This window comes from Cydia strobilella, chromosome 12 (assembly GCF_947568885.1).
Source record: "Cydia strobilella chromosome 12, ilCydStro3.1, whole genome shotgun sequence".
Lineage (NCBI taxonomy): Eukaryota > Metazoa > Arthropoda > Insecta > Lepidoptera > Tortricidae > Cydia > Cydia strobilella.
Genome location: NC_086052.1, coordinates 7,321,010 through 7,334,280, shown reverse-complemented (window position 1 = coordinate 7,334,280; position 13,271 = coordinate 7,321,010). Strand labels below are relative to the sequence as shown.

Sequence of the window (13,271 nt, the reverse complement as noted above, 5' to 3'; positions counted from 1 at the left end):
CATGTCCCAGAGCCTAACTAGCGCCAACGGAGAGATTAGGAACTATTATTTAAAGCTGATTGCGGTCACTTTTGCAACAATTCTGCCATAAGAGATTGGCATCCTTTCTATACCATCCATACCCATTATTTTGTCCGTGTACCCATGTCCCGTACGGACGCACGCGTATAGCTCATCTATAGGATCCTACCATCTATGGGCCACAAGTATGTCTGTTGCCTAATCTGTGGTTAAATTTGACAGCTGACACGCTGACAGAACTATTCTGCGGACGGAATGCATCACGGTTTGCGCTGAACAATTTTTCTTTGTTTATGTACGACGTAATCGTTATCGTTTTATACAAAAAACGCGAGTGAGTCACCGTAACAACACAATTGAATAAAACATACTTTGTATTGTAGGGTAATGAACGGACCTAGTTCTAATTAAATAGATTACAAGTAAATTGTAATCAGTATCCATCTTAGGTTCTCAAAACAAGAATTTGGTCTTAATTTAACCACCCAAATGATAAGTGGAGCACGGAATGGTCTTATAAATTAAAGATGTCTTTGGATATAGAAGAAAGTCCCATAATTAACTCGGACATTGACGAAAATGTGACCAGCAGCAACCGAAACCTAATTGTGGAAGATCGAGGTACATCTAATTTATTTATGTTTTTGAGTACGCCTACCCTATGCGTCGATCCTATTCAAGGTCACGTTGCAACTTATATTGTTCTTACCTATTTATTTTATGGAAACTACACATATATCACCTTATTATATATTATTACAAATTGTACATATTTATTACTATTGTTATTAGTCATATAACTGATCTATTTATGTAGGTCAGAGGGTGTAAAGTTATACCTACAGTAGAACCTTGATTATCTTCTTCTTGATTATCGCAGAGATCGCTTTTTTGGCGATACAACCGCCTGTTGTTTACCTCTGCTTCTGTTTACTTACTTACTTTACTTCTGTTTACTCTCCGCTTGTGTTTCTGTTTTCTTTGTATTGTTTTCATTTATTGAGGTGAGCACTAAAGAGTAGTTGTATTGTATCCGAACATTGGTGCAAATTTGTTTCTTGCTGCCGCTTCACTCAGGTGGGTGTCTAATGTATTGATACACATTTTGTTTACTCAAATGTTTTTAGTCCGCTTACGTTAATATGTCCATCACTTTTAATATACTTTACTGTTTTTATGTAAAAAATTGTTGTTTTTATTTGTTCTTATCTCAAAAAACCCACATTTCGATTATCTGAGCTAGTCTTGGTCGCAATTAGTTTGGATTATTGAGTTTATACTATACTTAGATATTGAACCTAATTTGTTCAAAATAATTGTGTATTACTTTTTATGTAGCTGATTGTATTCTAAACATGTTAGTCTTGCTACATTTTATCTGTCACTTTTCTTAAAAACCTGGTTTTATGTTATTTAAATAACCTAAACATGCATTTCTGTGTGTCTTTTCACAATGGACCATGTACTAAGTTTGTTAATTGTCATGTTGGTGGTTTCTAACAAACTGTCCTAATGTTCTCACCTGGCTGGCAGGACAGTAACAAGAAGAAATAGTTGATTCACCCATAGACCTTTAAGCAATCAATATTTTAGTAAACAACAAGCACTTAATGTCAAAAATTTACTCTTGTAGAAGAAACAACAGGATGGATCAAAAGCCGCACAGTTCTTGGCATCATGGGCTTCCTGGGGTTCGCCAATGTGTATGCCATGCGAGTGAATCTCTCTGTGGCTATAGTGGCCATGATCAACTCGACAGCTCCGGTGCCATCATCAAACGACTCCACGTTAGATGTATGCCCGGCTGGAATACCCGATAATAGTACAGTAGTACCAGTAAGTATGTCACTTATTACAGTGTCATTAGTTTAGTTCAGGCATAGACTAAAGAATATAAAGACATGTAAAGTAGTGTAGTAGTGCAAATTTTTGTGGTCACTGGACATTTATTTTTATGTTTACCTTTTTGTACAAGGATAAAAAAAGTGTTACCTTAAATAATGTGTAGTGTACTTAAATCAGAATGTGAGATTTATATTAAACATTAATTGAATTTTATTATGTTTCAGAAAACTGGTGACTTTAATTGGTCTGCTGAACAGCAGAGTATAATTCTAGGCTCTTTTTTCTATGGATATGTGCTGACACAGGTAAATCATCTTATTTCTGATAGATATCCTTACTTAGACATGACAATCACATTATCGCGAACTTGGGAGTACATTTTGAACCTGGTTATTCAAGGTTAGCATGACTACCCTTCATTAACACGATGCAATAGAGGTCAAGATCAATAGAAAAATATTTAATGAAAATTAATTACCAACCTAATCTTTAAAAAAAAATTAAAGATTTTATTTCGGACAAGATATCCATATTACAACATAAATTACAAAAACACAAACAATAAATCATTTAATTTTTTATTATTTTTTTATTATTGGAATGTTAAACAATTGGGTTTTTGTCTTGTGTTTACAGTGATACCCCTGATTTAAAAAGTAAATAATTAGACGCCATTGTAAATCCCGCCTGAATGGGCTTCAAACTACTTCGAAATCAGGGAAAGCTGGGCATCTCTTTACTTTACTTTTTCCACAGGTCCCTGGAGGCCGTATAGCCGAGTTATTCGGCGGTAAACTAGTATACGGTGTCGGCGTCCTACTGACCGCCTTATTCACCATACTTAGTCCAATCGCCGCTTATACAGACTTCAAATTCTTCATAGCCGTAAGAGCGTTGGAGGGGTTGGGCGAAGGCGTGACTTATCCAGCCATGCACGCTATGCTGGCTCGGTGGATTCCGCCTTTGGAGAGGTCGAAGTTTGCAGCATATGTTTATGCAGGTAGGCATCCTACCAACTACTGTATTCACCATTTTTACCCTAATGGCAGCAAACACGAATTTCAAGCTGTGAGAGCGTTGTAGTGCTTGGGCGAAGGCATGACCTATCCAGTCATGCACTCTATGCTCGTTCGGTGGATCCCGCCCTTAGAGAGGTCGAAATTTGCTGCGTATGTTTATGCAGGTTAGTTAAATTGCGTGTATTTTCCTTTAAACCATCTTGGTCGTCGTAGTTGTCACAGCGTTAAAAGCTTAGGGTATACGAACAACGCGCTCTGCAGCGTTGAGCGGAGTGATAGATTTAATAATATCTATTTAACCTTCAAGTAATTTGATTTCTGTGCCACTTCATTTATACCTTGTCACAGTAATAATCAATATGACTATGACTATTGTGACTATGGCTAGGTATGGTGTGGCATAGAAATCAAATTCCTTAACTATACGTCATCATCATCATCATAACTCTTAAGAGCCTGGCTCTTGTCGGTGGAGTAACCGCCACTACGTTCTTCTTTCTGCCACTGTTATACGTCATATTGTTAATAAAACACGCACTGTTCAACATAAGAACTCTTGATGTTGCGATGCTAACTTGCTACCTTAACAGTTTGTGTGTAATACTACTTCTTCTTCTTCTTTCCCTGTTCCCTTTATTTGGGGTCGGGCCTCCTCACTCTTCTGCGCCAAGCTACTCTGTTTTGGGTTGTCTCTTTTGACATCTGGGATCTTTTGAGGTCTCTTACTATGTTTGACCACCAGGTCGACGGACGGCGGCCTGGGCCTCTCTTATGTTCTGGAATTTTTAATGCGACTTTGACGACATGATCATCACTACGCCTGTTCACGTGGCCGTACCACCTAAGACGATTTTCAGTGAGTTTTTCGGTGATTGGTGCGACTTTAAAGCTCCCACGTATATACTCGTTCCGAACTTTATACAATCGGGTCACACCTCCCGCCCATCTCAACATTTTCATCTGGGCTACATGGCACTTCTGCTCGTGTGACTTTTTGACTGTCCAGCACTCGGAGCCCTAATGTACGGCTCCGAGTGCTGGACAGACTGCCGTCTTATAAACTTTGCCCTTCGTTTTTATGGGCATGCGTGGATCACAAAGTACTCCCGTCAGCGATCTCCATTTTTGCCAAGCGACGTTCTCTGTGATTGACGTCCAAGTCTATATTGGCATCTGTTGACAATACGGAACCCAAGTATTTAAATTTTTGCACTTCCGTTATAGGCGTCGACCCAATGTAAATAGGTTCAGATGTTGTTTGCCCGCTAAATGACCATTTTAGATACTAGGTTTTACTTCGACTCACTCTAAGACCGTGTGTTTCTAATGAATGCGTCCAGGTGTTCAGCATTTCCTGCAGGTGTTGTGGTGTGTCGGCTACTAGCACTATATCGTCGGCGTACAATATAGCCCGGGGCAGAGGTGACTGTATATCCTTTGTCAAATAGTCCATCACTAAATTAAATAAAAACGGGCTTAGTGCGGAACCCTGGTGCACCCCTACTTTGACTTCAAACGATTGGCTTAACCCAGCCAGACTTCTGACCTTTGTGGTAACATTGTGGTACATGTCTTGCACTAGGTTGACATAGTGTTCGGGTATATTCTGGGCTCGGAGGGCCTGCCAAACTAGTTTGCGAGGCACACGATCGAAGGCCTTCTCTAACTCTATAAAAGCAAGGTGCAGGTCTTTCTTGTTCAGCCTAAGTGTTAACTCAACATTGTATCTCTATATATATATATCTGTTCTTTTTTCTCTCTTTTGTTCTTCTTGTTAACTGTTTAAACCAATTTTCCCTCTCTAGTAAGATAAGTAAAGTATATTTATAAGTTAGTAAGTATTATTAGTTGTAATTTCGCACACCATGCACTTTACGCAGTTTCTATTTGTGGAAACTTGTAATTGGCTCACTGCTTCTATGTTCCCTATGTAACCTAACCTAACGTGTTACTTCAGCTGTAAGTTTTCCTAATAAATAAAATAAATATACTTTTCCATCAGGATTCTAACGCCTTGTATTTCATCAGTGGTTGATCTGGATGCTCTGAAGCCAAACTGATTTTCTGATTTGTTAGATAGAGCAGAGAGTCTTGTATTTAAAATGCGTTCCCAAACTTTCAGTGTATGTGATGTTAATTTTATTCCCCTGTAGTTTTTACATTGTACCACATCCCCCTTATTTTTAAGGTAACTCTAGCGCCAGGACTCGGGTATGCGTTTTGTCGCTAGGACAATATTGAACAACTTAGTGAGCCAGGTGATAGCCGAGCTCCCTAGCCTCTTCCACAGGTCTGCTGGCACTTCGTCTGGGCCAATGGCTTTGTGGTTTTTCATTTTTAACACTGCGAGTTTTGTTTCGTCGAAAGTTACTTCGAGTATTGGTCCTACCACTGATTCTAGGGGGGTGATTTCTTCATTTGGGAACTCCTCATTTAGAAGTTGCTGGTAGTAATCAAACCATCTTTTATTGATTTGTTCATTGTTCGTTAGTAAGTTGAGATTTTTATCTTTGATGTATTTATTAGTTTTTATGTCCAAAGTGTTTCTATTTTTATACCTTGCTAGTTTAAATATATCCTGTTCAGTTTTCGCATTTTCTAAATTATCGTAAATTTTTTGGTTTGATTTACTTCTTTCCTGTGCCACGCTTATTCTTGCTCTCTTCTTTGCCTCTCTGTACGCTTCTTTATCTGAGTTTGTGTGTACTACTGTTAGACTTTAATCATTATTAATATTATCATGATTCATCGCCAGCTTGTTGTCACCATATTGGGCAAAGGCATCTTCAAGTATGCCACCTTTACCGGTTCTAAACTCATGTTATTAACAAGTGATCGGCATTTCTCTTATTTGAATTTACACCTTACAGGTTAATAATTAAGGTTTCATTTTCCAGGCTCAAACTTCGGCACAGTGATCTCACTTCCCATATCCGGGTGGCTATGCACACTTGATTGGGGCGGCGGCTGGCCGCTCTGCTTCTATCTATTTGGGGGTCTTGGAGTGGTCTGGTTCATTGGATGGATGTTTCTGGTCTATGACTCGCCGCAGAGCCATCCGAGGATATGTCCGAAGGAGATAGAGTATATTACGCAGAGTATAGGACCACAGGTAAGTTTCTTAAGTATTCTATTCAGATGTCTTAGGTCTGAAATACGAAAATTACTAACGAAGTTATTTGCATTCTGCTTCTGCTACTGATCATACGGGCCTTAGTAATAGAATTTTACAAAAATATTTATAAAACTTGTTACTAAACTGAATTTTTTCGTCTTCCTCCTTTTTGGAAGTTGGATGTAGCCAATATGCCATTAAACTGATGGATTAACTTAACAAAATTAAAAATCCTGGCTTAGACATTTTGGCGGTAGAAAACAAGACACAAACATACATAATCGTACATGCTAAAATCATAAGAGTTAGTTGTAAAACCTTTGTGTGCACTGCATTAGTAAGAAGAGGTTTGTTAGTCCATAAATGAACCGTTCACGCACTATCAATTGCAAGGAGTGAGTCAGCCTCAGCCGTTGACCTCACGTCATACAAAACGATGATTACACGCGAATTCGACACCGTAACGCTTACAAACTAGGCTGTTCGGTGCTGCATACATGCACTCCGTTTGTTATTGAAGGGTTTAATTGACTGAATGATTTATTAAATGCCAATCAACTTACTCGTTTGCAAGGAAAAAGAGAGATAAACCATTTTCAAAATGCTCTGCCCTCCGAAGCTCACATCCAATCCAAAGTCATCCAAAATCTGCTGCCTTGAGCAATAAGAGTTGATTAATGGACATGTAGTAGTTTCCTCAACTTACGTCCTTTATTGGTTAGTTCATTGTAAGATGGACAGACAAACGGACATGGCGCAAAACACATAGATATTAGGGTTCAGATTACACCATTTTGACTCTCAAAACGAAAGAAATGTGGCATAGCATAGGCAGGGATGAAAGGTCTGCTTCTACGCACATGAGGTCCGTGGATAAGGAGCTTGAGAAAGCGGAAGGGTTATGCATTGCGCTCGGTAAAGCTCTTCAGACACCTTACTTATAGTATAAATCTTCTCAAATGATTTTCACGTCTAAGACCCATAATCTGTTAAACAAAAGCCATTTTTTTCTTTTGTGCGAGCGGTCGGCCATTGTGTGCCACTCTGAGCACGTGCCATTGTGTCTAACAATTACACACAATGGCCGACCGCTCACACAAAAGAAAAATATGGCTTTTGTTTAACAGATTAGGCTCTTAGACGTAAAAATCATTTGAGATGATGCAGACTATAATTCAGTAACTGACGACAGGGACGCAGTAATACATATAAGTGAGATGCAAATATCTCTACCGTGTCTAACGTATAACGTATAGCTGCGTCCCTGTCGCCAGTTACTGAATTAAGTAAGGTGTGTGAAGCGCTTAACTTAACTTCGTAGTCTAAGGAAGCAGAATGAGCCCCCGCTCACGTGAACTGTATGTTTGTATTCATTTTATATTTGAAATTCGGTTCGGTAAATCTTTTAAATAAAAGTTAAAAGGAAATTTAAATTTTTACAAGACTTATATCGGCCGGGATATGAACCGTGATTACCTTTTCTATTGTTTTCGAGCTCCCGACACAAATAACGCTCCCGAAAACAATACAAAAGGTAATCACTAATCACGGTTCATATCCTGGTGTCTAGTGAAACTGACCGTGAATCATTTTTATTTGCTTCAGGAGGATAAAAGGGGTATGGCCATACCCTGGATGAAGTTCCTAACATGTGTTCCGCTGTGGGCCATACTAATCGCACAGTGCGGGCAGTCCTGGCTGTTCTACACGCAGCTGACAGAGCTGCCGAGCTACATGAACAATATATTGCACTTTGACATAGTGTCTGTAAGTATAACCAGCGAATAACGCAACATGTGCCACTTAAAAAAATTGTCCAAGTGCGAGTCGGACTCGCGCACGATGTGTTCTGTACCATTACGCAAAAAACAGCAAATAAAGTCACGTTTGTTGTATGGGAGCCCTCCTTAAATATTTATTTTATTCTGTTTTTAGTATTTGTTGTTATAGCGGCAACAGAAACACATCATCTGTGAAAATTTCAGTGTGACAGACAGACAGACGGACAGAGGAGTCTTAGTAATAGGGTTCCTTTTTTACCCTTGGGGGTACGGAACCCTAAAAATGAACCGTCATAGGGACGATTATTTGACACGAGAGGTAGGTATAGGTATTATTCAGTGCCAATCATTGAGTACTGTATCCTACGTTTGGTGTTATTTTTCTAACCACGTTAAACTTTTGTACAGAATGCCAGACTATCAGCGATCCCGTACTTCACGGCGTGGGTGGCCGGTATTATCATCAGTATCTTTGCTGATTGGCTTTTAGCGAAGGGATTCATCTCGCGGCTCAACAGCATGAAGCTGTGGAACACAGTCGGTGAGGAATATAGTCATACTTTTGTACAGAATGCCAGACTATCAGCGATCCCGTACTTCACGGCGTGGGTGGCCGGTATCATCATCAGTATCTTTGCTGATTGGCTTTTAGCGAAGGGATTCATCTCGCGGCTCAACAGCATGAAGCTGTGGAACACAGTCGGTGAGGAATATAGTCATACTTTTGTACAGAATGCCAGACTATCAGCGATCCCGTACTTCACGGCGTGGGTGGCCGGTATCATCAGCAGTATCTTTGCTGAATGGCTTTTAGCGAAGGGATTCATCTCGCGGCTCAACAGCATGAAGCTGTGGAACACAGTCGGTGAAGATATAGTCATACTTTTATACAGAATGCCAGACTATCAGCGATCCCGTACTTCACAGCGTGGGTGGCCGGTATCATCAGCAGTATCTTTGCTGATTGGCTTTTAGCGAAGGGATTCATCTCGCGGCTCAACAGCATGAAGCTGTGGAACACAGTCGGTGAGGATATAGTCATACTTTTATACAGAATGCCAGACTATCAGCGATCCCGTACTTCACGGCGTGGGTGGCCGGTATCATCAGCAGTATCTTTGCTGATTGGCTTTTAGCGAAGGGATTCATCTCGCGGCTCAACAGCATGAAGCTGTGGAACACAGTCGGTAAGGATATAGTCATACTTTTATACAGAATGCCAGACTATCAGCGATCCCGTACTTCACAGCGTGGGTGGCCGGTATCATCAGCAGTATCTTTGCTGATTGGCTTTTAGCGAAGGGATTCATCTCGCGACAACAGCATGAAGCTGTGGAACACAGTTGGTGAGGGAAAGTTTATAAATAAAGAATTTTTCGAAAACCTTAATGCGAATAAAGTACTTAACTGAAATATGTACATATATGCATAGGTACCCGACACTCTGCAAAGAGTAAAACGACGAAGAAGAAGAACCAGTACCGCCTACCCTTACCAGAATTAAAAAAGCTACACGCAATAAATATATATAAAAATTTCCCCGTCTACATTATTGAATTTCACGCCTTCTCCTATTGACGGAAATGGTAAACCTTACGAGTATAACCTGACAAACTAATTGTCGGTACCAATTTGTATATTCGCGCCTACATTTTTCAAATTTGATGCCTTTTTTACTGACAAAATGTTTTTTCCGGGTTACATATTTGATATTTGTACTGAAAAAAGTCGTAATGTTTTTTAGCGGCATTCATCCCTGCGTTTGGGCTGTTGGGCATCGCTTGGGCGGGCTGCGACCGCACCGCTGTAATGCTGTTGCTCAGTATCACCTCCGCTTTCGGTGGCGCAGTCTACGCCGGTAAGTAGTATTGTCAAGCAACTGATAGATATCAAATAAATGAAATGAGTATCGTCAGAACAATCAATCCGAGTCCCAGACACAAAAAAATGTTAAAAACCTCTAACCAAACTTTCTGCCGACGAGATGTCCAGTCCGCGGGACGCCAAGGGTGAGAGCGGTTCCTTGCCGGTGATGCTGAATGTATTGAAATGAGAAGTGACACTCGTTTTAGAAGTAGTAGTAAGTAGTACTTGTTTTAGTTAGTGACCAGCAACTTAAGTTACAAATTAACACTTAAACATTTTTTTTATATCCAGGTAACCAAATGAACCACATCGACCTGTCACCGCAGTTCGCGGGAACCATGTACGGTATCACCAATGCCGCCAGTAACCTCTGCGGTTTCCTGGCGCCGTATGCCATAGGCCGCATTATTAGCAGCGACCAGGTAAGCAATAAATAGCGCCCTCTACAACAATGATAAGGTATCTAGATTTACAACGCATACAATTACCATGTACTATCGGGGACATTGGCGGTGAACCAGTTCAGAATTTTTGTACCTCAATCCTTACGAGCGAGCTGAACTCCGCCTCCCATAGAGATAACCAGTTATGATGCATTTAGGAATCTTATTTTAATATTAAAAGGGTAAAAGCAGGTAATGAGCCAAACACCTACCGTTTGGCTAATTATGTTATTAGTTGTTGTTTAGGCTTCGCTCCTCCATAAAAATAACCAATGATGATGCATTTAGGATTCCTTATCATAGTTTGCAAATGCCGGCCGTCACAAAGACAATGTACGGCAATAAACTACCTGGGCTAACTTTTTTTTTTCAACACCTGCATTTTTAAGTGCCATGCTATTGGTCATCACTTTTATGCTATCGCCTGACCGCCTTCAAGATGTTGAAACGATTTTCGCCCTTAAGGTGGTTCACCGCGAATGTCCCCGATTGTACTATGTAACGCCATATTTGATTTGCCAGACATATGATAATGCCATGAGTTTTTAACTTCAATGAACTTTTCTTTCTAGTTTCTCTTTCTTGTTTCATAGGCACCCTTGTCGTCCGTGTCAACCGTCCCTTTTTGTTTCAGCAAACGCTGGGCCAGTGGCGCGAAGTGTTCTACTTGGCTGCGGCAATTGACCTCGGGGCCAATCTATTCTACTTATTCTTCGCTAGCACGGACGAACAGGTAATGTGTTTACACGTGGCTAAAGCAACAAATGAAATTTACAAACGAGAGCTTGCAAGGGTATAACATGTATATTTTTTACAGTACATCTGGTGCTACTTTACCACATTAGTGCGATAATAAACTCATTACGCAACTATGTCGAAAACTTATAGGGCCATATGTACTGTAAAACGTTGTACGATACATGGTCGAATAGGTAATTCGCAGCTCGTGTCGACTTAAAACACTCCCTTCGGTTGTGTTTTAATTTATTGCCACTCGTTGCGAATTTCCTATTTTTCCCACTTGTATCGTAAATTCATAATGTACTATTTCAGCTCAAAGACGTCTCTCACGGGTACTTAACGTAATGTAGCTCATCCATTATTCTCCAACTCGAACGGGTTATTCCAACTTATTATCACGTTGTTGATACCGCTGGTAAAAGCTGGGATTTGTTTTTTCCTTATCACTGGAAACAACTGAGAATAAAATTCCGTTTTAGACGCTAAGCACGAATTTCGTACATTGAGACGCCATTTCCTATCTCTATCGCACGCACAATCATATTGCTGTCGCGTCGGACAGTAGCATGACCGCCGGCATCATCGGCGCGACAGCAATATAATTATGCGCGTGCGATAGAGATAGGATATGACGTGACCGAAATTATTCGTGTTTAGCGTCCTTACTTGAACAGGTAGAAATAAAAAAACCATTCCAACCCAAGTCCACATGCCATTACTAAGCACAGTGGAAATAATAGTAAGCCTTATTAGTCATGGTTAATCTTCTTACAGCCATTAACTGACGCCTCTTATTTTCCAGGATTGGTCACTCCCAGAAAGTGACGACATGACCGCCTCAGCGCCGGTCGAGAGCATCATGTACGCCGAATCCTAGGGCTTGGCCTCGTTCCACGCCGGCGACGCTCAGGTGACACTCTGCGCTTACACTTAGCAGAACACACGAGTTAACCCTTGTTACGGCAACGCCTAAAGACGCCACTATTTCTGTCCAAAGAGTCAAAAGGTTTACAAAACTTTAAGCTCGGCAGAGAAGTGCTCTAAAGAAGAGACGCTTTCCACATATATTTTCGTACATTCAGCCGCCTGTTGCTATCTCTATTGCACGCGCATAATTATATTGCTGTGCTCGCACAGTGACATTGACAACCGGCATCATGGGCTATATAATTTTCACTTCTCATGCTCGTAAAGTTTGACTACGTGCGTAGACGACAAAAAGTTGCTTAGTCTTATGTTCTAGAGCATAAAGTAAAACCATCTATTACGACTCTATTGACTTAGCAATAAAGTCCAAAATCTGCCAACGAACTGCCAGCCCTGCCGGCGCCCCCGACCGGACCGGAATTTTCTTTAGTCTTGAATAAATACGGTAAAATAACCTAAAATATTGGATACTTTTGTATGTATATTTTACTCAGGCATAAATGTCACTGTGTTTTATGCCCCTGTTGTACAATCTACTATATACTATATGCGCGTGCATTAGAGATAGAAATAGGCGGGCCAGTGTACGAAAATCTATGTGGAAAGCGTTTCTGCTTTAGTACTAATGAATAGTTATCGATAACAGTCAGCGGCAGAAGCGTACCATCGACAACTGTTAAAATTTGTCAATTTTTCAACCTTACTGCAAACAACATAAGCCACCAGTCACTTAAGTGTGCTGTTAGTCTATTGTCAGTTACATGCGTGCTTTCTAATAACAATAACAACAACTCTTAAGAGTATCAGGTGACAACTTATTTAATATAAATGCTTATGGCTTAAATTTGGCCACATTGAATATAAAAGTGGTTTAGTGAAATTTAATAATATTTGAAAGTAATATTGATACCAAATTTTATTTCATTAATCATTATGTTATTATTTAACCAGTTATGTCAGAGACGGAAGACAAGTTTAACTTCGTGCGTATTGTACAGTCAAATAGATAGTGACGGCCAAAATGGCCAAATATATCGGAACACATCCTCATTTCTACGATATAGTACTATGCCTTATGGGAAACGGCCGAAGAGACAGTTCAGATCCGGAAACCACCACCAACTTTTAGTATGTTGTTGGGCATGGTATTGGATCTCCAAAACTGCCGGGAACAGCGGCGGCGGCCATCTACTTCAGCGGAATGACGTCATCAAAATGACTCTCGCCTCGTTGCGAATATTGCATATTGCACCCAAACTATACATTGCACATACACGTGTGGGGTATTAAACGAAAGCCAATTAAATTATTTCATTTCTACACTATGTACCAACATATACAACATTTTAAGAGAAAATTAAAAAGAAATCAAAATAATGAAAAAAAAATTCGATTATTTGGGTTTTACAACCGAACCAAAAGTCGACGTTAAAGCAATGTACTACAACATTAAAGCTGATGTTTCAAGCCATACACTGATATAATAAAAATCAAAATCTGTTTTTATCTGTCT

The 13,271-nt window shown here is 40.1% G+C and overlaps 1 protein-coding gene across 2 annotated transcripts; it reads left to right on the top strand.

The window, feature by feature from the left end:
• The first annotated feature begins 269 nt into the window (after positions 1–269).
• LOC134746042 (putative inorganic phosphate cotransporter) lies at positions 270–13,186 on the top strand. Of its 2 annotated transcripts, none has more exons than XM_063680260.1 (11): positions 270–642; positions 1,658–1,857; positions 2,091–2,171; positions 2,623–2,866; positions 5,783–5,997; positions 7,606–7,767; positions 8,352–8,484; positions 9,526–9,639; positions 9,939–10,069; positions 10,725–10,823; positions 11,634–13,186. In XM_063680260.1, exons 1-11 carry the CDS (start codon positions 549–551, stop codon positions 11,706–11,708), a joined length of 1,548 nt encoding a protein of 515 aa, XP_063536330.1. In that variant the 5' UTR covers positions 270–548; the 3' UTR covers positions 11,709–13,186. The 2 variants fall into 2 exon arrangements, with proteins under 2 accessions (XP_063536330.1, XP_063536329.1); XM_063680259.1 differs by having other exon boundaries at positions 1,655–1,857; positions 11,634–13,183.
• The last annotated feature ends 85 nt before the right edge of the window (positions 13,187–13,271 follow it).

What these genes read in the sequence shown, in the direction of transcription:
- LOC134746042 (XM_063680259.1), top strand. Translation starts at nt 549, where the DNA reads ATGTCTTTGGATATAGAAGAAAGTCCCATAATTAACTCGGACATTGAC. An exon ending in CCTAATTGTGGAAGATCGAG is followed by an intron (nt 643 to 1,654) that starts GTACATCTAATT and finishes TTACTCTTGTAG; the next exon opens with AAGAAACAACAGGATGGATC. An exon ending in TGCAGCATATGTTTATGCAG is followed by an intron (nt 2,867 to 5,782) that starts GTAGGCATCCTA and finishes TTCATTTTCCAG; the next exon opens with GCTCAAACTTCGGCACAGTG.